This window comes from Hyalella azteca, unplaced genomic scaffold, assembly GCF_000764305.2.
Source record: "Hyalella azteca isolate HAZT.00-mixed unplaced genomic scaffold, Hazt_2.0.2 contig7276, whole genome shotgun sequence".
NCBI classification, from domain to species: domain Eukaryota; kingdom Metazoa; phylum Arthropoda; class Malacostraca; order Amphipoda; family Hyalellidae; genus Hyalella; species Hyalella azteca.
In genome coordinates this window covers 202,766-229,702 of record NW_025937404.1, presented here as the reverse complement: position 1 = coordinate 229,702, position 26,937 = coordinate 202,766, and the positions used below count along the sequence as shown (strand labels likewise).

The window sequence follows — 26,937 nt, the reverse complement described above, 5'->3', positions numbered from 1 at the left end:
TGTTATTTGAAGAATTTCAGTCTTCATAAATGTACATACATTCGCTTAAATTAAAAGAAAAATGTACAGACCATCATGTATTCAGACAAATCAAAATTTATCGTTGATTTCGACGAATAAAATATTTCTTAACAACGCGTCTCCAGTTCTTAATCCGGGACTTATTGAGAGGCATCACGACATTGAGTTCCGTGGTAAAGAATGGCAAACTGTTCCTAAAACTGCTGATTATTATCCTGAAATGTGTTAATAATCCCCATGACAAATTCTTCAATTTATTTATTTGAATTTAACATTCTGGTTATGAAGAATAATATCTTTTACTATTGGCGAGCGGGCTTCAGCCTTCCCTATGCAAGGTTATCCTGTCATGCTTCATTAAACATGCAGATTTAATTTCTCATATCTAATTTAGTGCAAATTTAAAGATTGAATAAATGATAGAACTTGACACTCACTCATTGATAAGAAAATGAACAAATATGTTTAGCTCACATTCATGTAAACGCTGGTTGAGTTTTCATATGCAGATTTTAGTTTTTCTCCTCTAAAGATCTTTATCGGTCAAAGGCGGTTAAACCTTCAAATAATATGTTAAGTTATCAGTATTAATGAATATTCAAAGCTAATGATCCGTCTTTGCATAGATCCAACTTTTTAGCGGAAATCCTGAAAGTTTTCTCAAAAATCAATCGCCGCAATTAAGTTATGAAGCAGCTTGCGCATCTTGTTGGTCATTTTATCACAAAACTCATCGAACAACCTCAGCTGCGACAGCTTGATGCAACACAGTTGCAAAATTTGCCTTGCTATTCATTAGGATTTTTTCCCTTGAATGATAATAAATGTTGACTAGTGTCTTAAAATACTAATAAATGTTGACCAGTAAATCTTAAAAATTTCTCGTCCGTTGTGTGTGCAGATGAATATTCAAACCGAGAATTTAGGTGGATGATGATTATTATTAGCTTTGCTGAATCCAATATTGCGGCGTGGTAATTGACTGAAATTTTTGCATTTTAATTTTAACAAATCTAAAACTTAAATATAGGCTCATTTGACGATATTTCTTTCATGGTTTTCAAAACTATATTTTAAGAAGTCGTGTGCCGCGTTAAAACTATAAACGACTTATATATCTAACTAATAGAATTCAGGCAGTCGCCAGAGGCTTTTTCAACGCTAATTATCAGAAGGAATAGGAACGTATTGCCGGCAGAGCGATTTTATTGGTTGTCGAGTGGCTGAGGAGGAGGGCTTATCTCTCCATCCAAAGCCATGTTGCTGCCGCTGTAACGGCTGCTACAGACGTCACACTCAATTTACTGAGCTTCCATAGCCAGACCGATACCACAAGTCTTCCACAACCAGATAACTCGCTCAACACAAACTCTCTTCTCTCTGCTGCTTTTCATTTCGTAGCGAAACTCTGGTATTTACTCTTTGTGCACAAAGAGTAAAAGTAAAAAGAGTACGTTGTTATTTGCCTTTGCGGATTTTTTCTGTTCTTCCCTACATGATTTTACATTAGTCGATTTCCTCGTATTACTGATCTGAATACTTCATTCTATTTTATAGAGTAGGTTTTCGGGATTTTAACAACATCATGCATCCTGACCACTCCACTGTAGGAAGTTAAAAAAAAAATTCCACCCACAAAAGGTGGTGTTTCCTTGAAAATTTGAAATTTATAATTTCCAGAATTTTTCGTTGGCAAATTATTGCGCTTTGACATTCATATGCTCTATTTAGTTTGACCTCGGATGACGGGCGCGCCGCTCTGTTATTCAACTAAAGGCACATCACAGCGAAATCGAGCATCAACGCCATTCTAGTAATAGCAATGATGAGTAAATAATTTGAGGTCGTTGACTGACTTGAGGTGTTAGAGTGCATTGTATATAACCAGCTATAATTACCCATCTGTAAATATATCCAGGTATATATTTCACTGATACATGTGACGGCAGCGCTCCTCTTCAATGTGGTTAACAATCGTGATTGGTTTTATTGCGATTATACGGCGCTATACTTCACAAATGTTCAATATTCGTATTTACGATCATCTTACACTTCCATAAAGTTGATCAAATCTTTACATAGGACATCATAACGATCTAATCTAATCTAATTAGTCATTGAGCGAATAAAGATTAGCTAATTGGCGTGATAACTCCTTGTGAAGAAAAGAAATAGAGGGAAGAAAAAAATATAAATATATTTATAAATTGAAAGATACTTTTCTTTTCAATTAGGAATGAGCGATAGCGCATTGCATCAATAAATCATGACGAGCGTCTCTGAATATGCATATTCTACATAAGATTCCCTATCATAGTACCTGGATGGATATATGATATCCTAAAGCAGGTTAAAGATCAGTTTTTCTATAGATTGGCTCGAATCGGCCGAATTTGGTCTCTTGGTCACATGTTCTAATTCGAAAAAGATGCCATCGTTTTGAAACTAAATAAAATAGAAGATGAACGTCAAAATTTAAACAGCATATAAGTTGCAAGATGAAGACATTGCATCGCTGTCGCCCAACGAAGCGCTCGCATCTGTAGTACTGAATATTCACTTCTGGTCGTGAAGAAAGCGTATGGAGATCGTTCCTTGTGAGGAGAGGTGTGAGACAATCGAATCATCGTTGTCAAAGACTCAACGTAGGCTAAATAAGTTCTGTAGTCCTGAAATGCCTAATTTCTTTTACTGGAAAATTGTACGGACATGACTATGGATAGTGAGTAAGAAGACAAAATTAATGCAGTGCATATACGAATTTCAACAGAGGACATTTCTGTGATTAAGACTAGAGGGTTAAATTCAGTAGCAGCCGCGGGAAAAGTATTGCATAAAAAATGTACATGTTCAGTAAATTAACTATCATGAATTAATTTCATTTTAAACAAAAAATAAAACGGTGACTTTTTCTAAAGTGATTGACTTATAAATGTTTGTTATTAGCTAAGAGAACAACAATAATAAATATAATATCCCATGCTGATAAACATCACCGCATGCCGCTATTCGCTTGCAAACAAAGGATCTGAAATGAAATAACATCTTTTATCTCATTCAGTTCCCTTATTCACTTCAACTGCAAGAACTAGCAATAAGACTTTTTTTACAGCGAACCAAAAGCTTCAAAAATGTTGATTTTGTTTCATTTTCAATGCAAAGAATCAAAGCCTCAGCAAGTCGTTGTCTTCAGCGACACGATCTTCTCATGTGAGTTCAAATCTGATGTGCATGTGAACTTCTCCCGCTGCCTTGCCGTGCATTTTTCAATTCACGTTCACTTCACAAAAAAGTGTCAATCCGTGGACATCATGAGGTGTTTGGACGGTTTACGTCCTCAAATCCAATCATAGTTCCATTTAGACGGACCCTGAAATGCATGCGGTCAGTGCGCTGTGTCGCATTAATTGTAGTGCCATTGCGGTGAGACGCTGGTGTTGTACCGAACCGTTGCGACGGTCGTCTGGCACCTCATGGCCTGTACGGAGGAGCGATCCTGGCGGTTGGTCTCTTTTCTCGTACAGAAGACGCGAGAAAAGCAAGTCACTGTAGCGCAGTGTTCTCAGCACCGTGACTGATTAGAGCTGCCTTCTATAAGATTAATACTTCTGTTAAGATCGCATCGCGGAAATAACACCGAACTCCATCGCTGTCGCGCTGACGCTTCATGCAGAAAATCCTATCCCAGTTGAAACGAGCTGCGGCGATTTGACTTTCTGGACGATGTTCGTATTTTTTACGACTTCTTGAAGGCTTAGAGGCGATAAACTTCATCTTCTACTCTCTCGGCTGTACGAAATGAATTTATTTGTTGTGCTTGTTACGATTCAAATATTTTTCGTGTATTCAACTACGCCTTTTATTGATGTCAATTAACTACCAACTAATGTTCCATGCACACAATATTTACGTTAGTCTAGTTATGTTTCTTACCATGTTCTGTCTAAGACTATATTATTTTCTCCCTTTTATCAATTTTGCCCTAATAAAATCACAAATTCTCTATGATTTCCGATGTTTTTGATATGTTTGTAACTGACATACCGACATATTCAGGCATCAAGTGCAGGGCTGATAATGTTATACCGATGCCGCGCATTAGGCCTTGCGTGCACAAAAGGTGCGGCTGGACGTTCACGCTGGCGCTCTATAGAAGAGTCAGCAGAACGTAACAGGCTTAGCGCGCTCGCAATATCTGTTCAATGAGCGGTAGTGAACTCTATTAAAGTTCTCGATGCAAGACTAATTGCTGAGTTGGTGCCTGGTGGGCCGGCGCTTGGTTATTGCGACCACCAGGAGGGCCATCTTGCAAACTCACAATTTATTCCAAGCCTTTAGATGCGCCTTTGTTAGGGCTCCTTGCAGCTCCCTTATACCGTGCGAACAATATAAAGTATGCCATTTGTTATGTAGCGTTCATGTATTTATGCAATCAATGCGGCCAAACAAGTGGACTTGCAAATTGCCTAGAATTGATGAACGTTGTACCTCGTTTTGTTAATAAATTAGTACCATCAATTTAAATTAAAAACTGGTGGACTCACTAATTTCATTCAAGTTCAGTCAACAGAGTGTGCCAAACAGAACTGTGTCATCATGAATGAATGAGTCGCGGGCAATATTCAAGTATATTTAATAATGTCAGAATTAAAAACTTTCGTGCATGGAATGCTGTATTTTTCTAGTTACTTCTCAGTTTTAGTCAAATAATGAAGTTGTCCTGCTACCAGATTTTCAGCTATTTCGTGAACGCCGCTGTTCGAATGAAGATGATTTATTGAATGATAATTATTCGTTTAAATTGCTGTTCTATTATATAGTTACTCTGTGTTTTTTTGCATCGCAGCTTCAAGAACCTTAGCGTTTTATTACTTGCAAGAATAACTTAATAAATAATAAAGATGTAGCAACTGCCGATGGAATCCACGTCCCGAAAATATCAATTGAATGGTGAATCACGTCTGAGCAAAAAGCTATTATTGAATATCCTGCGAACTCGCATACCACAATTTCAAGCACATCGCAATTTAAAATAACTGCTCAGCTACTTTAAATTAATTATTGCTTGAAATCAGTCGTCCGGTAAACGAATTGTGGATTATTTCTTCGTATTACAAAAATGTTTTCTTCGCGATTTCAGGATGTAAATTTAAAAATTACCAATATTTCTTATATTTAAAAAAGTAAACTGACAATCCCGGTGACTGGGATCCGAGGGAAGTGCTCTTTCTTGCTCCGTGGCTCGCGAGCATCCAATTATAAATGCTGTCGCCCTGAGGTCACGTAAGTCGTAAGCATGAGCACAGCGCTTGCAAGACAGCGCAGGTTCAGCGCCGTTTTCACTGCGTCCGCGGACATGTTCTCTGCTCGCTGACTTGGCCCGCTGCGTCGTTTGAAGTGATCCTCTTGCCGAAATCTTCTCAAGACCGGCCTTCATAAATGCCCTAAAAGGATAACATTTTAGACGCTTATTGAGCTCAAATAGCCCGGCTCCGAGAAAAAGAATATATTGAAGGCCCCGAGTGACCCATGGCTCTAATAATGTGGGTCCAGCCGAGCTTTTGTTAATATGCAAATTCTTGGAGTTGGTCTAAACGAGACAAAAGATCCTTAGCTCGCTCGAGTGCGGCACTGGAGTAGCTGTGGCTGCCCTAAGAGGCCTTATTTACATTTGTATGTCTCTCTTAATTGTATATTCTTTAGTGCGTCATAATACGCGATGCAAGCAACCTCCTAGAGCTGGGCGTGCTCAGAAAAAGCTTTTCATCTTGAACTCTGAATAAAAACGTCACGGATCTGACCGACTCTCAAGTATTGACGTTCTCCTCGTCTATGTCGGAGGCAGTTAAGGCCTTAAATGTGTCCGTTGTACTATGCTCCACCTAGAGATCAAACCATTTCATCATAATACCATGTTGAAGCTCATGCTGGTTCAGACCTAATTATGTTAAAGACTTATGATCCGTTAGGACGCCCTTATGTGCTCCAGAGTTGATTCCGTACGATACTGTATGTTGCTGGCCTTGGAAAAGTTTGGCGCCGGTGCATATACAAAATGATTAATGTCTTACAGTTTAGTGATACCTACCTAATAAGTAGAAATTTCAACTGGAAAAGTGTAATCAGATTGAAAACCTAAAGTATTTTGGACGTTTTGAGTGAATTTTTATTCATTGTTAGCATAGCCTGTATTACGATGTTGTGTCATATATTGAAATCACCGCTATATATACGTGATTTTGCCTTGACATTGCGTCAACCTAAACCTCGAACGTACAGAGTCGGCCTCATTTCGCTGTAGCTCCTATCAAATAAGTCCCGCAGTTGCGGGACAAATTCAAAATTTAATTCATCTAATTTTAATTCGAAATTTAGTCCATCATTTATTATTTTATTTATCATATTTATTTTCAAGTTCCCTGATAATTTTACTACATACAGATTGTACACACGTTCTTGAACGCCAAGTGAAGAAATTTTTCCTACAAATAACTCGTGACAAGAACGTCATTTACATTGCTTTGCGAATGTAATTTTTTATTTATTTTTTTTATTTATTGGACGAAATTATCGGGTAATTTATTGATCCACGTGTCATATAAAAAATACACCAATCACACAATTTTTCATGACCGCACACCATATTTAAATGAAAGCCAGAGTTCCTAATATTTGATTATGACATCTTGAGAAACTACGAGTCGTTCGTGAACATCATTTATAATGGTGGTTAATCACTTGGACAAGATATTATCACCAAATTATTCTTAAAGGTCGGATCATCAAGATAACGCCTCATTGCCTCTGTTGCATTGAGTCGTACAATTCTCTTATCGTGCAAGTAGTTTCAATGTACACCTGAAAAATTCTACTTCCTTGTGTATAGTTAGAAACGAGAAGTTTCATTTCCTTTAGTTGTTGCATGACTTGAACCTCTATTTTAGTCTGCAGCTCATCTGAGGCTTTCGTATGGATAAAACTGATACGACTAATCTTATACACGGCACGGATGTAGTTTTAGCCCCACGCACCCATTACAACATATGGCATGTGAGTGGCTTGACCGAGGTGTGTATGTTCTTCTTAGTGTCGAGACCAACTCGCTCGCAATCATTTCGTGAGCGGAAACCAATCATCAAAACATTTTTTTAGTCGTCGTGTTCGGTCGAGCGATCGAGGATGGAGGGCAACAAAAATGCTCGGATCGTCAGACTCGCAGTTTTTGTCGCCGTGCCCTGAGGATATGACCAAGTCGACTCCGTATCGACTATCTCTGAGCCGGTAGCGCGTATTACTATTAAAACCTGAAGCTGTATTATGGGTGGTTAATAGCTGGTAGACAGTCTTCCTGTCCTGACTCCCAGTAGGGAGATAAATCCCCCACGTGTTCAGTCACCGGACGTTCTTCGCAGATTTCGCATTTTTGCCGTAACCTTCCCCGAGTTGTCGCCAAAAACAGAATATTTAAAAAAATTATTTTTTCCTTATACACTTCCATTACATTTTCATTGAAGTAATCAATGAATCCTGCTTTGTCAATATCTATCAATATTGGTTTTGCATATAGTGAATGGAATATTGTTTAAAAAGAAAAGATTCGAAAGTTTTTGTGTGCAAGTGGTTAATTATAACTATCGAATGTCTAAAAAATACAGAGGAGGAACATAGGTGAAGGACATGCAGGAAGCGACATTAAAAACACACATCCCGGGATCAATTTGTTCGAGAAGTTATTGCGCAGCGCTCCCAAATAATTACCTAGTAAAACATCGGGCAGAATTGCTCATACTTTGATAAAATTCGCTCTTATGACAATAATAACGCGTAAAGTTCACCTGAAAACTTGTTTGGGATCTCCAATGATCTATATAGCCGCTGGCTCTATAGGGGCCACTGGTGCAGTGTATAGGGTTTCACCCTTCAGAGAGCAGCTCATTTAACGCATTTGATGTGTCGCTAATCACGCCATGCAGTATTTACATCTGATCTAGGGACAGTCAAACGCTTATATGGCTCATGGGCGTGCCCTCGGCGGTCTCCATTTATATCATTTAGGGAGTGAAGAACTAATCGGGCACAAATCTTCTCAAACATCACAAAATATTGTTATTATGTTCAAACTACTAAAGGTTTTACTACACCACAAAGGTTGTTATTCTGTTCTGACACGTAATTGCTCTTTTAAACCATTTTAGGAAATTTAAAGTTATGAACGAAAACTTAAAAAAGTTAATTTTATGAAGTTTTTACATCTGGGAAAATGTTTATGTCTTGTTTATTCATGTGAGTTAATTGTTTTACATTAAAATAATGATATAATATGTGTTGCTTTTTCGTCCCAAGTAGTTTTTTTCAGCTTAGTTTATAATGGCATCATAGTACCTACGGAGAATGCAAAATTGTATTAAGAATCTAATTACATTTGTATACTTATTACAAAATGCCAATATTTTGGCCAAGATAATTTTCATAGCAACTGCATCTCAGAAGTAGTACGTAATAAACGTATAAATTTCTTGACGATAGTTTCTCTAATTAAATTAGTAATTAGTAAACCTCATTAAATTAAATATTAAACATAACATAATTAAAAATTAGTAAACTCAACTACTCAAATGCTGTTTTCGCACGCGTTCTTTTCTCTGTTGTATCCGTGACAAGAAAAGATGTCAAAACAAAGTATGGAACGGCCTAAAGATATTTTCTTGTTCGTGTTTGGCACCTCCGAAGTCTCACAAACTCCCCTCTTCTAATTAAGAAACTACGTGCGAAAGAGGCAACTGGTGTCAGATTGACCAATGCTGCTCATTCGCGCGTCACATAACCAACGAAGAACACAACCTATTTTCCCGGTGCAGACGAGCTCTCCAATTAAGGTGAGCTCATGTGCTCCTGCTTGCTACCAACACTGCCAACTTTCTCAGTGTAAATGAGCTCACAATTAAGGTGTGCTCCTGCTTGCTACCAACACAGCCAACTTTCTCAGTGTAAATGAGCTCACAATTAAGGTGTGCTCCTGCTTGCTACCAACACAACCAACTTTCTCCGTGTAAATGAGCTCACAATTAAGGTGAGCTCGCGTGCTCCTGCTTGCTACCAACTTAACTGCAAAACGGGAGTCCACAGCGCAAACGCTGGGCAGTGCTTAGTTAAAAAATATAGCCTGTGAATCGCTGATGATATGAATCGCTGATGATATTGATGGTAGCCTGTGAATCGCCAATAAAGCCAATAATTAAAATACATTAAAATATATTTTTAAATGAGTATATGTTAATGCGAAGAGTTGTGTTGGATCCATCAGTGGCTATTGTTAGTGATCGGACAGACGCTAGCTGCTCCTGATTATATGATGTTTTTGCTTGGTTTTATCCCGGACATAAATCTGTCCGATGTTTTCAAGTAATTAATTAAAGAGACATAGAAGGAAGCTTTATCTCGCCTCTGTCTCGCCGTATTCTTATTAATGACTTTCAGGTCGAGACTTGTGAAGCACATAACTTGTTTCTTGGCCATCTGCGCTGCGTCTGCGAAGTACGCCAAATGATCAGCTAAAGATTCGAGTCCACATGTTCTGGTCTCTAGCATCTGAGGAAGATAAATACTCTCGCTACATTTCCTTATTGGTTTGCGGAAATAGCTCTGCCTGCGCTTTAGTGGTCATTTATGTTGTTGTGATTGACGACGTTTGATGGTTGCAATGACCCGTACTCAAATAAATAACTCTGTGGATGAACTTAATTGATTGTCTGAAGCTCCAGATGCTTTCACTCCAGGTTTTACTTTTTTTGCAAATAATATTGATGGCCCTGTGTCGAATTTTATCGTAATTATGAGTTAAACACACTTAATTCTATTGCTTGAAAGATCAGGTATCATATTAATTATTAATTGATGAATTCAAAATATTTTTTCTATTTAATTAAATAGTTACAAAACTGACTAACGACAATACAGTACCGTTCAATAATAGTCATAGCAAATTTCTATTGTAAACTCGAGTTATTTCACGCTTCACTTAAAATTCGACAACGTTGGCTGTGCATTGTGCAACCCGTCAACCTGCCCTCATAATGCACACTCCTGGTCCTGTTAAATAGGACCATACAATGCTCGGTCACCGAGTCTACCGCTGCACTTCTCAGTAAAGCCAAAAAGCCAAATACCCGCGACCCGCCCTCTGTATTATACAGAACACATGGCGGCGCTCATCTCGCTGTCATCGCAAGGGGGGAAAGCTTCTTGTTCTTCCGCGAGAATGTGTCGCTTCTTTGTGCTCTTTGCGTGGCGTTTGTGGCTATCCTATATGAGACGATCACCATAAAATAAATTGTTTAAAGTAACCCTATGCTTCATAAGGCAGTTGGCATTGTCCTCTGAGCGGCTGCATGGACTCGGGTTATCATTTCATGACTTCTCTGCAGTGTTTTATTGACGCCCGCCGAACACACCTCACAAAAAATGCTAAACTCTTCAACTTATAGAGATTGAAAATAAACAACGTCTGAGATATAGTAGAAACTGGAATGTTTTCTGAAGCTTGATGTCGTTCAATTTTTATCGCTTCTAAAATAATCGAGTTAAAGTATGTTGTTGATAGCGAAATTGTTTTGAAGTTCATTATGAATTATGCATTCATCTCTTGCCTCGTGTATAGAGATATGGTTGATACTGAATTTCCTACATTTGAGGCGTTCAAAAATCTTGACTTGAATTTTGGAGAGCGTTCGAAAAGTTCTTTAATTCTTGCTTTAGATGACAGTCGTGGAAATGGGCCGTAAAGTGTGTACTTAAGATTCATTCTTACCCCGCGCGCTGATAACCTCGGTGTAGCCGGCCATTCTGCTGATACGCGTCTTATAAAAGTGTGTCTTCCGCTGCTCTCAGAGTGCCAAGAACTGAACCAGACATTAGGGACTGCAACATTTGTTCGTTAAAATAGTTATTCAGTCAGTTGGGCGATGTCTGTTGAAAATAAATGAAAATATTTTACTTAAAAAATTGGAAATGTAGTAACTTCAAATTATTTAGTATCGAGGACGTTTTAAATGTTTGCTTGAATTGATGGTGTTGGATGCTACAATTCACGTTGTTAAATATGATATTTTGACGAACCTTTGAATGCGAAAAGACTGCTTTATAGTGAGCGAACGAAACCTCAACTTGGTTAATCAAATGTGTAAAGTTTTCCCGATAAGCTTGCGGTTATCTTTGATTGCGTCTAATTTTTTATGACTAATCACTTTTCTTGTTGCAATGTCATCTCAATTCGAGTGACTGGTGCCTGTGAGCTCAAATGTAACCAATAACGCAGATAAGGTAATGTACAAACCTCAATTATTTGTATTTAAATACTCACTTCCTATGCCATTGGTCTCACTATAGTCACATTGGTCTATTCAAGTATTTTATGGAATACATGTATGAACTGAAGTTTATGTTGTTATTACACGTATACGTAACTGCCTCAATATGTGGATCATTGTAATGGGACACAAAATCAAACCATGCAGATCTGAACATGCCGAATTGCTCCTGCTTAGATAAATTGCGTGGAAACCTTTTAAGATTTTATTACGTTAATGTAGCTCTATAGGACTCAGTTTTTCCATGATAATAATCAATAAATTTCATTTTTCCTTCTCAAGTAATAAACGCTATTTAGAAATTCAATCAAAGCAACGTTCTTTCAGAATATAATTAATGTAATTTCAAAAGGTAATACTATTGAATCATAATTTTTTGATAACTAGAAAGTTGCGGCATATATTTAAATGTGTGACTTCCCTCTTTCAATTCAGATTTCATCTTATAAGCGGTGTGAGTTTCAATTTAGTTTATTACGTGTGGCTCTTAAAATTGCGCAAGACAACAATGTTGACGGCGCATTTGCTTTGAAGTTCTCGCAAGGCCATGCAGGATCGTGACCCGTAACAAATAAGTCTCAGAATCGATAAACAATGACGTGCTGGCTCTTTTGGACGTTGCAAGCTCGTCTATTATGCAAATTAACAACAACTAGAAATTTAGTTTAGCAAATTGTTCGTTTATTTTTTCAGCTTTCAAATTTTTGACTCAGCTACTTTACTCTGCAAGCAAATTATGAATACCTTTATCAAAAGTTTGTAATAAGCTCATTGAAACAATGGCTTGAATTTTCTTTTACTGTTTTTTTCATGCGAGCGGCAGTTCGCTTGCCCTTTATTTCAAGCAGAATCCTTCTTCTCTGTTCAGTTTCTTTTAGGTCGACACCTAATTTTGTTCTTCAGCTACTCCTCATCCGGAACTTATTGCGGCAATTCATTCCTCTTTGTAGCGAATCCTTTTTTGCGAGCAAATTACGCCTGCAGCAACACAAATTCTTCTCATAAAAATTCATTGAGTAGCACATATTTTGCACGTTAAAACGCATTATGCAGCACATATTTTGCACGTTAAAACACATTAAGCAGCACATATTTTGCACGTTAAAACGCATTATGCAGCACATATTTTGCACCTTAAAACACATTAAGCAGCACATATTTTGCAACTTAGAACGCATTATGCAGCACATATTTTGCACCTTAAAACGCATTATGCAGCGCATATTTTGCACCTTAAAACACATTAAGCAGCACATATTTTGCACCTTAAAACGCATTATGCAGCAGTTTTGCATCTTATAACGCATTAAGCAGCACAAATTTTGCACTTTGAAACGCGTTGAGCAGCAAATAATTTGTACCTCGAAACACATTAAGTAGCGCATGTTCCATCTGTTCTAAGCACACTAAGCAGCTTGCGTTTTTGCACTTGCTGCACATAAAGCTGTGCATACGCACATCTTATGTGCGTATCAAGTAGCACCTTTTTCTTCACCCTACGTACGTATACGCATCAAGCAGAACCTACATTTTCTCTCGAATCGCGCTCCGATTAGCACCCATTTTAGCACAGGAGTTAGGCTATTTTCTTTGACATCACGCATTCACGCTTGGAGCAGCGCGTATATATTATTTGTTTCGAATAACGCTTGGAGCATCGCATATTTTTGTACAAGTTGAAATTGGAGCAACATATTTATGCATTATTGCTGCTTGTAGTAGCGCGTAAGTTTGTACCGAGTGTCCCGGAATAGGTTGAGTGAGGACGACGCAGTAGAGTTCGCTAGGGTGACGTGCAGAGCGTGACGGTCGGGGCCGCAGTGCGCGACCTCGAGCGCGGGCCCGGCCGTGCGAGTGTCGGCTGTCACTGTCCTAGACCGCTCACTCCACTGCGCTCTGCTAGTGCTGCTCATACTGGCGGCAGCTCTGACTGGATCTGGCCTGCACTGCATGAAATGCGTTAATTTATGGTTGCATACAAAAAATTACGTTTTTTTGGCTTGTTTCGTAGTTAGAAAGTTCGAAATTGCTAAGAACTTTAGCTAATGGCTTAAAATGCCTTTATCACAGCGGCAGTGATAATTGCTATCCTGTTTTTTCGATAATCATTAGGATTCCAGCCAGCACTTTACTCGTTAAATATAAAATTTATTTCAATCATAACAACTGCAGTACTGAAGCTATTAGCAGCACGACAAAGTCAACAATAAAGGCTGAGACGTGCGGCAGCGGAGCCCTCGTGCGGTGCGGAAGCGCAGCCTCCCCTACACTGCTTTCCGGCCGGCTTGTGCACACATGTGATCTCTGATGTATTTAGTGCATGTTGTAACTTTGCGCTCCTCCCCTAATTTTAAAAATTTAAACTTATTTCAGAATTTACTTACTTACGGTTTACTTCAATCGGTAAAACATGGCGGAAAATCACTAACGAGCATCTGCCGCCATTGATTAACTCGTTGATTGTAACCCAGTTATCACGTAATTATACTAACGATTAATCACCCCAACGCCGGATTTTTCGACTCCTCTCCATTCCTGGCTTTGGTAAAAATTCCCTCATATTAGTGATGATAGCTGCCGTTATGTTCATGTTGCTCCAACTTTAACGAACGAGCTCTAATTAAATCACTGTTTTGTACAGCTGCACGTACCGTCAGTTTTTGCTCTAAACTTTATTGCAACTGAAGACCCATTAACAACGCACTGAGACCAATTGTTTTGCTCATTTGCAAAAAAGCCACAGAGAATTTCATTGCGCTCAACAAGACGGCTGATGTCCACATTGCAGGACGCTCCTTGCAATCTTTTCGTCTAGTCGACTGGCAGAAAGACGACAAAAAATTAAGAGGCAATCCATCAGGTGCGACAGCCCGCCAAACACCACCGAGTTTCTTCGCTTGTGTCTTGTTTGCTAGGCTGCTCGGCCCCTCGCTTTATCTTCGTCCCGTATATTCCATTAACGCCTACATGTGTACGCGATCACTGCACTCGTTTCAACGCTTGTTGTCTTAGCCGAGCATCGCTTTTTGAAAGTCGTCTTCTGAGGCAGACTATTCATATTGCTCCTAGGATTGAGCATGGCTTCTTCGCTTGCCTTGTGTCTCATCTGAAAACATGTTCTCGTGAGCCCGGTGGCCAAGACATAACAATTAAGCTGCGTTCTGAAGCAGAGGTCATTAGAAAACTAAATAATCAGAATAGATATTTGTGCCAAATTACTAATGTAGCATTAAACTTTACATGCCACGATGGAATCGGTGGGAGTTAGTGGAATGTACATTATTTTCATTGTAATTTTTCAATGTCTCCGGTACAAGCAGATCAGCGATCACTGAAATTTGAGTTTTTTTCATAATCCAACTACTATTTCTGAGCCATGGCCGTTATCCCATGCTTATTATATGATGCATATTAAAATTCTAATTATGACTCTCGGTTATGTACTATTGTAAGAATTAAAAACTTTAAATAAATTTCTTTATTGGAGTTTATCAAACTCGACCAGCCGTTAATTACGGAACGATCACAATCTAAGTTCAGTGAAAAGTGAAGTGCAAGGTTTCCGTACTGATTTTTGTGCAGCGTTTGCAACGACGGAATTTATTCAGTTTTTACGGTCGTTGACGTGAATTTTATATGTATAATAAATTTCAGTTACTGATCTCTCACTACTATATGCTAGAGCCTGTCCTTACTAATTAGATTAATTTAATATGAGCTCGTCTGCATGACCCTGAACTGCCCCCGGGGGCCGTCACCCATTTCAGACGACGCGCAAAAAGCTCGGCTTTGGCTCAGAAAATTCATCAGCTGCGGATCTCTAGTGACCCCGAGGCCCTTCAAAACTCATGTTGACGGCACAACCTTTCATCACGGAAACGCTCCACTTTACCTCAAAACTGCTTTTCTTTGTCACAAAAGGAGCTGAGCGTCTGATGAACCTTGCTCCCCAAATTGCACACCCTGTCTGTCATTAGGGACCCAAGAATGCTTTGTAAATTTGAAGCCGCGTCCAGGGAACTCGAAGATAACCTGGCATTACGGCGGCGCAACTCTGGGGAAAATCATACCGGATTTTTCCGTGGCCCACAGAAGGCGGCGATAATGATGCTGGAATTGTGGCAGGGGGCACGTCGCTGCCACGTCCCGGACCTGCCACCGCTTGTATGCAAGCTGGTGCAATTTTCTCGTTTGTTTTGAGTGACGCGTCGCGTGCTATCCGCCTGGCGTCACACAAAGCCTTCTCGGGTGATTGTTTGGCTTCCAATGAACGAATTATATAAAAACTTTAACACAGTAAGCTTCTTTTTGCTTTGAAATTAAAATGTTATAATTAATTTGTATATTCAAATGTAATGTACTTAGTTTTCAGCCGCCAGGAAGGAAGTTTAAAAATAATGGCGTCGAACATTCTACTGGTGTGTCACCGAAAGATCCATCCTTATTGCAGACATTTATTCTCAGAGTGGAATTTGATGGGCTCTTGTTAATTTTATCACGAAATATTTGGAGTGAATAATTTCATGACCGAACTGCGACTGTTCAGTCAACTTAAAGTTACGTAAAATTATTGGGGAAGTCGTAACTGAAGTCTGTGTATTACGTGCGGTTGTAGGCAGGGTACGTCACGGAAAATTTGTTGAGCTGTGTTTTAAACAAGCATTTCTTAAACTTGAGGACTTAAGGTTCTAGCTGGTACAATTATTCTCCTGTGAATATTATGCATGGCTGCCCGTATCTAGCTACAGTACTTCAATATTTTATTCAGACATGATAGCTTATCCTGCCTTCCGACGAGCTCTGCGTTTGCGTGTACAGAGGACGTTACTCGTGAGTCTCTTCCTCTCGTCCAATAAAATAAATGATAAAATAGTCGTTTCTGAGTGAGGATGTAATTGGCGTTGGATATTATCTGTACAGCTCAAGAGGGGTTGAAAAAATTCTGACGACACAGCTCCTCGCATGTCAAATGGCGCCGCTATAGTGAGCCAGCAGCCAGTGGTCTGGAGCTGTGGGTAGGTTCTGCTGGTATTGAGTCAGTGTCCAGCACAGTCGAGCTGTAGGTGTGTTCTGCTGGTATTGAGTCAGTGTCCAGCACAGTCTGGAGCTGTAGGTGTGTTCTGCTGGTAGTGAGCCAGTGTCCAGCACAGTCTGGAGCTGTAGGCGTGTTCTGCTAGTAGTGAGCCAGTGTCCAGCACAGTCTGGAGCTGTAGCTGTGTTCTGCTGGTAGTGAGTCAGTGTCCAGCACAGTCTGGAGCTGTAGGTGTGTTCTTCCGGTAGTGTCCAGCGTCGTCTGTAGGTGCGTGTGCGTGTGACTGCTGCCACCGTGGGTGGGCTGTTAGAGAGGCACGGGTTGTCCGGCAGCTCAGGGACTACATTAACTCCTTCATTTGTGGTCTCCTAAACAAACGACAGCAGCATTCCTGGCAGCCTCGCATTGCTGCATCGTAATCGAGACGCGGCTGTCTGACTATCCGCATCGTAAAGCTACAACGCTGGTGTAGTGCATATGCTGCAACATCGCTTGGTATTAACAATCGCGAATCGAGTGTCTTTACTGATTACTCCCTCCGATAAAAAACCAGTCATCTGCCTTCCTTATGAACTACTCTGAATTTATTGCACTGTATGTGATCAGCCTCTGGCTAGCTTAACGTCGTTTCTTCACTGCTCTTACACTAGTGCACTACTCCTACACGAGTGCACTGCTCCTACACTAGTGCACTGCTCCTACGCTAGTGCACTGCTCCTACACTAGTGCACTGCTCCTACACTAGTGCACTGCTCCTACACTAGTGCACTGCTCCTGCATTAGTCCGAAGCAATGACCGAGTGCCCGAGCCAAAAGGCACAGTAAGCTAGTTGCCCCCTGCATGCTGAGCACAATTGTTGTTCCTGGCTGTGCGGTGTTAGTTTTCGTGAAGTAAATGGCCGGTCTCCTATTGTGGCACCAGGATTGCTTGTCTCCTTATAGACTACCGGTCTAGATTGCACAATTGATCCTCTAATAAATATCGTCTGCATGGATGCAAGCGAGTGCGTCCAAGGCTGCCCCCTCAGCGGTGGCAGGGTGGTCGTCTTGCTTGTATATGTTTTTTTTTCTTTGGATTTCTCTTGCCATTGATGTTTTGCCTCTTAAGTCTGTCTAATTCGTTGTTGATATGCACCTACGAATTTATTAATATTAATGTATTTTAATAATTTCTGGTCGCGTTGTATATTCATTCTATCATCTTATAGTTACTTGATTATTTCCTAAAACTGTTTACATCATCACATGATATGTTTAATGGAATTCAAATACTACCACACGATGCATGTATAGCTGATCGCAATATTTACACCATAATTTTCTAGGTGGCCTAAGATAAAGGCAAATATTTGCCTAGACAGCTTCTTATAAAACGATGTGTGTGTGCGTATGAGGTTGTGTATACATTTTATACCCACGGACGCTGCATGGGTGGCTACAACCCTCCGTGTTTGGTAAGGGACAACATACACGTGAGCTTCGTCCCTTGCATCAACAAACAAGCAGGCTCGGTAATTTCAGAAATGAAGAAAGCTGCCTTCTTATCTGCGCTTGAGACAGGTCGCTTCCACTGTTTTCATTACCAACTCAGACTCATTGCGTGGGGATGCGCTGGGGGGATAGCTAGTTTTCGGCCAAGAAAAAGGTGTGTGATGCTTGCATGAGGTTATTGTCTCCTCTGCTTTTACCGTATCTCTGAATGTTGTGAATTGAAATAATTTTGAAGTTTGCTTTTGAAGACTAAATCAATATGCAAGCAAACTTTAATTAAACATTGAAGGAATAAAGAAAATAATGTGCAGAATAATTTTAATGACTTATTAAAATTATATATTATTGAAGAAGCGCTTTAATAATATTTATTTATTTGCATTATTTTTCGCTTGACACTATTTAGACCTAACCATCAATTAAATTTCGGTGTTCACGTGAGTTCCCGTTTTAAATAAACGTACTACGAAAATAATTAATTTCCATGCTATTGCACATTTTAAATTATCCATCATTAGTTTGCTTGAATCGCAAGTTGACCGAGAAGTGCAGAACAAATGCAATTTAAATTTACCTATTCCTATTGAAATCGTCCTCACTGACTTAACGTTTCAGACACTGTATTTTCCCTAGAAATATGGTTGATTTTTTGGCATTTATTTCGTTATTTAATCCTTAGTGGATTAATTCTATTGTTTGGCTTAACGTACTTTATTTGTACTTTGAGGTATCGGCATCATTCTATCATTCTTTAATTTGCATTCATTGAGAAACTGAATGCTGTTTCGGGTACACATCGCGGTCTAAGCTGTTTGAAAATTTTCAACTTTTCACTCGATGGCGGAATCTTTGTGTTGGGAAGAAATCCATAACATACGAAGAAGTATAGTAATTAGCTACAATTATTTGATAACAATTAAAAAAATATAATAACATTTTCTGGAGATTTATTTGCTATTTTCAATATCGTAAGTATGTTCTAAAATTGTATTGTTTTGCTAGTAATTCTCAAAGCTTTCCTAGCTAAGTGAAACGCACGGCAGTCCCTGAGGGGAAGCTGAGTAACCTGGCCAGTTAAATTAGCCACATGTGTCGTGTCGCTCCCGAGAAAATGTTAACTACTCTCGACTGTGACAGTTCCCGTCTCGGGAATGACAGTTCTTCAGGGGGAAGTACGTGACATTCTTTTTCTGGTGAAGGCGGTCATATTTCATGGTTTATGAGCGAGCGGCCGGTGCTGTCAGTTTTATAATAAATGAAACTCGTGAGAGTCGAGCTTATTCTTTCCGTCCACGTGTCACGCGCGATATCATTTACGGCAGACTTTGGCAGCAGGCTCCCGATGTTGTATTCTTGATCAAAATGTACTTCGTTTTTGCCTTGAAGTTTTTAATTTGCACGGGCGTCTTTGTTTTAGAGTGCTTATTTGAACTCTCGTCTTTTTAATGGAGTGTTCATTTAAACGCTCGTATCTACCATGAATTGTTCAATTGCGCGAGCGTTTCGAATTAAGAATAGGTTTTTAATGACCGTGCAGTTTTGCTCTAGACACTTGCTCATATCTTTCGCTCGTAGTATTTGCTTGGCCCGGGAAGCACCATTATTTTTTTTTTGGTCACAATTATAATTCATAAAATGATTAACTGCTGTTGAGAGGAATATTCATTCCATTATTAGAACTGTGCAGAATGCAAGTTTCTAGATTTCATTATTTCTATTACTTTGTATCGCTCTATATTAGTATTGAATCACAAATAAAATTTTAGTATTCCTTTTGGATTTAAAACGACGTCAAGTGCGATGTCTGTAATATGATGAAAAATTAATTCCTACGTATAACTGCTTAGTTAAAGCTACACGAAGCTCGTGCTCGCCCTCGGTCTTCGCCTCTCACAAGGATTTTTTTCCCGAGCACTCCCTGCCACTCCCAAGCCTTTTAGCGTAAGAGTTAATTCGTTTGAGCTTCTCGCTTGTTTGTAATTTCTTTCAGAAGCTCGTCCATCACTGACGTCCTCATATTTTTTACGGCCATAAGGTCCTCCCGCCCCTTCGTTGCTGATGCAAAACTGCCAGGCGTCCCGCTTCTGTGGATACGTTGACAAATGCTCGGTCTTACTAGTGTGATGAACGTACCAGCGCAGTTAACGTTCCCTGCTCGCAGGAGCACGTTGACAAATGCGCGCTCTTACTCGTCCGACGAACGTACCAGCGCAGTTAACGTTCCCTGCTCGCAGGAGCACGTTGACAAATGCGCGCTCTTACTCGTACGACGAACGTACCAGCGCAGTTAACGTTCCCTGCTCTCGGGGATGTGCAAATGATGTAGGTACACTCTCATTGACAATGCGTTCCAGTCTCGCTGGGGTACGTGGAGTAATGCACTCTATTTTGGCGATCGTACTTGCATATCTAGTGTTTATTTATTATTTAACTTTCGTTGTCCTCCTTAATCTAGTGATATGCGAACGCTACTGACACGAACGTTTATTAGCGTTTTAGTCTCAATAATACGAATACATCATTAGTAATACATCTAATGGACATCTTCCGTTACCCTGCAAATCGAAGTTGCTCTAGATAAATTTTAGTGCGATAAGCACCGTGATTCTGAAACACGTTTAAAACACTACGATCATTATAAGGCGAAACTTAATGAATTTTCGAGGGTGATTTCGCGCGTATACGGCAAATGAAACAAATGGGCCTCGATAATTCTGATGCTTCACCCCTAGGTTGATCTAAAACATTAATTACAATAACGCTATCGGTACTTCTCAAAGTATTCGGCAAATTCTTTATAAATATGAGAGCGGTACCTCTTTTAGCCATTTTAAATTTTTGTGAATCTATATACAATCTTAATACTGTTACGTATAAATAATTTTCAATAAGAATATTAATTTCATTATGCTCACAATTGCGAGATTGAGTAAACTTGTTCCCACATCGGGACAAAATCGTCTGCTGAAGTGGGATGCGAAATAAAATTTGGAAAAAATCCACGGGTTTTGTATCCATATTTTATTATTGATCATGCTCAAAATGCTTTTAGAAAACTTTTCTACCGTCTCTTTATATTAATTTGAAGTAAGAATGACTTAAAATAATGCAGTTTTATGTCGATATTAATTCCGAGAAAACAACGAAAGTGGAGGCTGGTCCACAATTATTCATATATACTCTCTCCTCAGTCTCTCAAAACTCCACGAGCACCTCAGCAAATAAATATTGATTATAAAACTCCACAGTTGTGAACATCAGAAGTTGTTATTATCATGTAAAATTATGTTTACGTGTTTTGTCCAATCTCAACTAAGCCAGTCGGACCTCATCCATAGTTTTCTCGGCTTGTCCATGTCCATGTTCAGTCTAATTTTTCGCTCATATACACGTTGACGCAAGAAAATAATCGCTGCTGTTCACCATCACCGCAACTTAAATTTCTAACAATCTATCTTATAGTTCGCAGATACACTGTAACCTTGACGTTTGTATCTTCCGCCAAGATGATTAATATCATTTAATCACCTTTTGTACTCGATTATATCATTCCTTATCATTTATTCGTTTCATTTGTACTCGATTAGGCTTTTCCAGTGAAGATTCATAATACAAACATAGTTTAAACTTTCAGTTATCAGAGTTACCCGTTAATTAGCTTGAAAGACCAATCAGTACTATTGCTTCAATATATATAAATATCAACGAACTAGACATGACAGCTTCTTCTTGAATTTATTTCTAAAAGTTTTCCTACCAAAGCTTCCATGGCCGCGAGATTATTATTGCTGATCGTAAAACTATATTTTTAATGCTATATTATTTTTAAATTAAAGTGATGTTTGTTTAAAAGCGTTAAGGCGCCATAAAACGAGGGCCTTTTGTGTTGGTCCTGCGCGAAGGATACCAGCGAACCTTGCATGGTGGCCGCCCCATGCGCTGCAGCGCCGTCTTTTATTGCGAGCTTTTATGGCGCGCGACTCTTGCCTTGCCCAACTTATGGGCTCGCTTCATAATAAACCCGCCCGCTTTAGTGTATTAAATGCTCAAGACTGTGCAACAACTCGCCACTTTAGGGAAACTAAAAGCAACTTTGTATGGTTATATTCGTCTCCGGCTCGACTTATATTGCTCGCGGCTTAGTTTTAGAAGACATTTCGACTAGATCAAATGTATGACATGTGTTGGTTACGGCATTTTTTCTTCGTTCAAACGCTAGAGCTTGGTCGTTATCCAGCTATCATGAATTTCATCGACTCTATATGATTTATAGAAATATAATTTATGTTGTTTATTTATTTCTAATGTAAACGATTTGCCGCTGCCTTCTAACCTAAAATCCCTAATTTCTGACAATCCCTAAATTGCTATGAGATCGTTATTGTGTACTTAAACTCAACTTCAATGTTATACAATCATACCCTGGGTATCTTTAATGTTCTGTAATGCCTTACGTTTAGTATTTTCTTATTCGTTATTGGTTTAGATATTTTTTTTATCGGGCGTTGTTCATTGTCTTTCTACTTGTTCTATCATCAAAACTAAAGATGAACCGCACTTTTTAATTATTTCTAAACTCCTTCGTATTTTTGACTAGATCAAATTGTATGCATGTATCTCCTGTTAACCGTGTCATTCTTTTTCTTGCAGGTCGCGGTGGTGCTGAGGAAGATCACAAGCGTGTATTCATCATTGCGTCGGTTTCATCAGTTCAGAACGCAACATGCACCCCGTTGAATCGCATTAGTTTCACCGCCTTCATATATAATGCACTGCAAGTCACAAAAATGTCGTGGATTTTCACAAGTTTTTGAACATCTATAGGAACAAAAAAAAGTTCATATTGGGGAATCGTAATTGAATTTTCCGAAATGGATAGTTGTCTAAAAGTATAGTAATGAATTTTCCAACCTGTTCTTTATGACATGACTCAAAGCTCCGAGTATTCGAGATCCCAATGAATAACACCTCAAGCCGATGTAGTTAACAGAACGCCTAGTGAATTCGTCTTTCAACTCTGCATGCGAATAAAATATTTTCCCAATTTTGGAATGGACTTCGAAGCCTGCAAACCACCTCCTAAAAGATGGACGAACACAGTGGCTCCGTGCCACCGGACGCGGCAGAGACCTATACACTTCTGGGTGACGGGGGCGCTGTGGCTGCAAATCTGCACGTCTTTTGCTCTCCTTGTGTCAGGCACGGACGGCTTCTGCCCGCGCGGCTGCTCCTGCAACGACGTCAACGTGGACTGCGTCGGTGCCGGCCTCGAGGTCGTGCCCATCATGCTGAACCCCAGCGTGGTGGCCATCAACCTCGCCAGCAACAGAATACAGAGTCTGCAGGAGTCGCTGAACTTTTACCCTGACCTCGTGACGCTGGAACTGTCGAGCAATCAGCTCACGTCTCTCGGTGTCAATAACTTCCAGGGGCAGGCTATCCTCAGGACGCTGAACCTGGACAGCAATAGCCTCAATTTGTTGCTCGATGGCAGCTTCCTCGGCCTGTCAAATCTAAGAATATTGACCATTAATAATAATCAGCTTACTAAACTTAATGCAAATGTTTTTAGGGGATTAGATTCCTTAGAGCAGCTTGAGTTAGTAAATAATAAAATTAAAGAAGTTGACAGTTTAGGTTTCGAATATTTATATAGTTTGAGAAGAATCAATTTGGCTAGAAACAGACTTCACAGAGTGCCCATATCGAGCCTGAACAATCTGGCTTCCCTTCACGAGCTTGACTTATGTGATAATCAAATCTCTATCGTACCTGAACGTGCCTTCCAACACCTTGCCAACTTAACTCATCTTAACTTGAATAAGAATAACATTAGTTCAATATTACCCGACTCTTTTTTCGGTCTAGAAAAACTTCAAAATTTGAGTTTACTGGACAACAGACTGACTCAGATGCCGACTAGTTCCTTCTATCCGCTGACACAAGTGACGAGCTTAGACGTTAGCGGCAACATGTTCAGCTCGCTGCCTCGAGATTTCCTGGGCAACTTGCCTTCATTAACGCTCCTCAAAATCGAGCGCTGCCCGAGGCTCGAAATTGTCTGTCCTGACGCGTTCGTGAGCGGGTGGCTGCTGCAGGAGCTGTCGCTGCGGCAGAACACGAGACTCAGAGTCCTGCCGCCCGCTGCTCTCGCCCCACTCCTCGCTCTCAAGAAGCTCGACCTCTCGTCGTGTGGGCTTGAGGCCCTCCAACCTACTCAGGTACGTGTGGGCTTGGGGCTCTCCAACCCACCCAGGTACGTGTGGGCCTGAGGCCCTCCAGCACACCCGCAGGTGCGTGTGGGCTTTTGGCTCTCCAACCCACCCAGGTACGTGAGGGCTTGAGGCTCACCAACGCACCTGCAGGTGCGTGTGGGCTAGAGGCCCTCTAACTAAACTAAAAAAATCTTGCATCTAAATTTAGAAAATTTAGGGAACTCTCCGCCTCCTGTTTGTTAAATATTTGATAAATCTCACACCTAACATTTCATATCAAGAAACATAATCTTTCATTACAAATTAGAAGTGAGCAACTAAATGGTTGATGCTCTCAGACTTTACATTTCTATCCGTCGTGGTTCGTTCTGGATTCAATCTTAACAAATTATTCTGATTCCTCTCCTCCTCCTAAAATGAATTACCCTGTTTAATAACGTTAACTTCACGAATGTCAGAGCAGGTAATATCTCTCATCTCCTGCGTTAATCGAAATGACATTAAATGTCGAGATCTAAATTCAAAATTCTAACAAGCACATTCATTGTAGCTCGATTTCAACATGTAGCTGAAGGGTCGTTATGTCGTTCATAACTACACAGAACATCGTGCGTGTTGATGATCTCTCGATCATAAGTAATATTTTTATAGATATAATACAACAAGGAGATATAAACAACTTAGCTGCTTCACCTCGCACCAGTTATTTTATTGTAACACTCCCTCTTCCTCAGGTTCCTATGCGGGAGCTGCGTGTCTTGGACGTGTCAGGCAACCCGCTGCACTGCAACTGCTCCCTGGTGTGGCTGGCGCAGGTCGCAACCAACCGCACCCTCGCCCCTGGCTCCCCTAGCTTACGGTATGCAGCGTATAGCCTCAGTGCCTCACTACTTGATGAGCACTATATGGTATGCAGCGTATAGCCTCAGTGCCTCACTACTTGATGAGCGCTATACGGTATGCAGCGTATAGCCTCAGTGCCTCACTACTTGATGAGCGCTATACGGTATGCAGCGTATAGCCTCAGTGCCTCACTACTTGATGAGCACTATACGGTACGCTGCGTTTACCAGTAACCGCTTGTTGATGAGACCTACATGAGTCAAGATCAAATAGGAGTTGAGTGCTGCTGTGCTTCTCACCCCTTGTGGAAATTCTACACGAGTTTGCTTTACTGAAACTATTTTTGCACGGTTTTATTTGCTTCCTGTCGATCCACTGCATGGAAAATTGCAGCAGAGAAGGTTTCTATCGTCAGCAGCACAATGATCTATAATCTAAAGTTTAGATAATCAAGTTTGTCCGCATCTTATCCTGCGTATTTTTGTTGGTGCTTACTTAGAAGTGCTTTTTTTATTAGTGCTTAGACTCAGAGCTGAATGTTGCTGGTCTTATCGCGTAGGCGGAATTTCTTACGTGCTACAATTCAGAGAGGTGACTGCTAATACCTGCAAACGAGGTGAAATATTTTCTGTAATGATCAGCGATAGAGTCACTTATTCGTTTGGTCTTCCATGCGAAGCAACAGACATTCAATGTAGGTACGTCTAAGGCTGTTGTGTGCCAACCTTGCTGAACTAACCTTATTTTAACATGTGCAGGCGTGCCTCTGCGAGAGCTGGGGTCGGGCGCGTGTGGGGCGGCGGTGGGGCCTTGGACCATCGCGGGTTGCGTGGGGGTGGCGCTGGCGGGGCTCGTCACCATCCTGGCGTTCTTGGCGTGCCGTTGGAGACGCGGCCAAGCCACAGCGTCCCAGGAAGCTGACGGCAAATCGCTACAATTTAGCGCAGCAGCGGTGGCTGAGAGATCAAGACAGAGGGAATTTAACGCGCCTCTGAGCTCGGAGCTGCCGCACATGCAAGTCTACTCCTCCCCCAGCTACTACTCAGCGTCAGCTCCTCCCGTACAGTTCATCTACCCCTCACCCAGACAGCCTCTGCATTCCTGTCCTTCCGACTGTCCCTGCATGCGGCAGTCACCTGCACTTCGTCCGCTCCTCAGAACCCCATCCTCCACGCCCACTCAGTCGCGAATTTTGGATAACCAAACCCCAATGACGAACAACCTCTCACCACACCTCGTGGACTTCCCTCCCCCGCCTCCCACTCGACCAATCCCTTCCGTGTCTCCGCCGCACGTATCGCCTCTGCACGCCGCGAGCGTTGGAGGACCTCACCACGTGCACCACTACAAGTACCCTCCTCATGTTCCCCTGGGCATGCAGCACTCGTATCGCTTGCCCGTGCCCATTGGGTCAGGTCCCCAGCACCTTCAGCTGCTGTCCACTGACTGGCTGTACGGCGACGACCCTCAGCATCACTGGTACGCGAGCATCGACCGCAGCAGCAGCAGCGCCGGCGCAGGTAACGAGTCCTCGGGCTACTGGGAGGAGGACAAGGAGCTGCCGACCGCCTCCTTGCTGCCGCCGGGACACAATCCACAGCAGAAAAACGCGCCGTCGTCGCCAAGTGTAGAAGATAAGAATATAGAGAACAAGAAGAGAAGTCCTGTCGAGGAGGAGGTGGTTCCTGTTTCGTACATTTGATAAATTGTACGATTTATATCCTGTGTACTATCCTTGTCCTACGTCTCGACAACCATGCGTCATTGGTAGCTAATACTTGTGTATATATTTGTACAGTGATATTCTATGGCGTTGCTATATTTGTACTTACTTGTGCTATTAAATGCCTGGAAAATATTGGCTGCGACGATTAGTATAATATTGATTTTTTTAAGGGTTGGCTCTGGAGCTCGTGTTAGTCAAGCGGTTACGTTAAGTCATGTTGCTTACTCTGACGCGGAACTCAAC

General features: G+C 40.8%; 1 protein-coding gene across 1 annotated transcript in view; it reads left to right on the top strand.

Annotated features, from left to right (window-relative positions):
- LOC108678171 (leucine-rich repeat neuronal protein 4) overlaps positions 1-26,670 on the top strand; it is a 133,542-nt gene extending 106,872 nt beyond the window's left edge. Inside the window, exons 4-6 of the mRNA XM_018166527.2 lie at positions 22,561-24,131; positions 24,860-25,004; positions 25,727-26,670. Of these exons, the coding sequence (XP_018022016.1) occupies positions 22,932-24,131; positions 24,860-25,004; positions 25,727-26,670 (2,289 nt within the window). The 5' untranslated portion in view covers positions 22,561-22,931. The remainder of the gene's footprint in view (positions 1-22,560; positions 24,132-24,859; positions 25,005-25,726) is intronic.
- Positions 26,671-26,937: the final 267 nt, after the last annotated feature.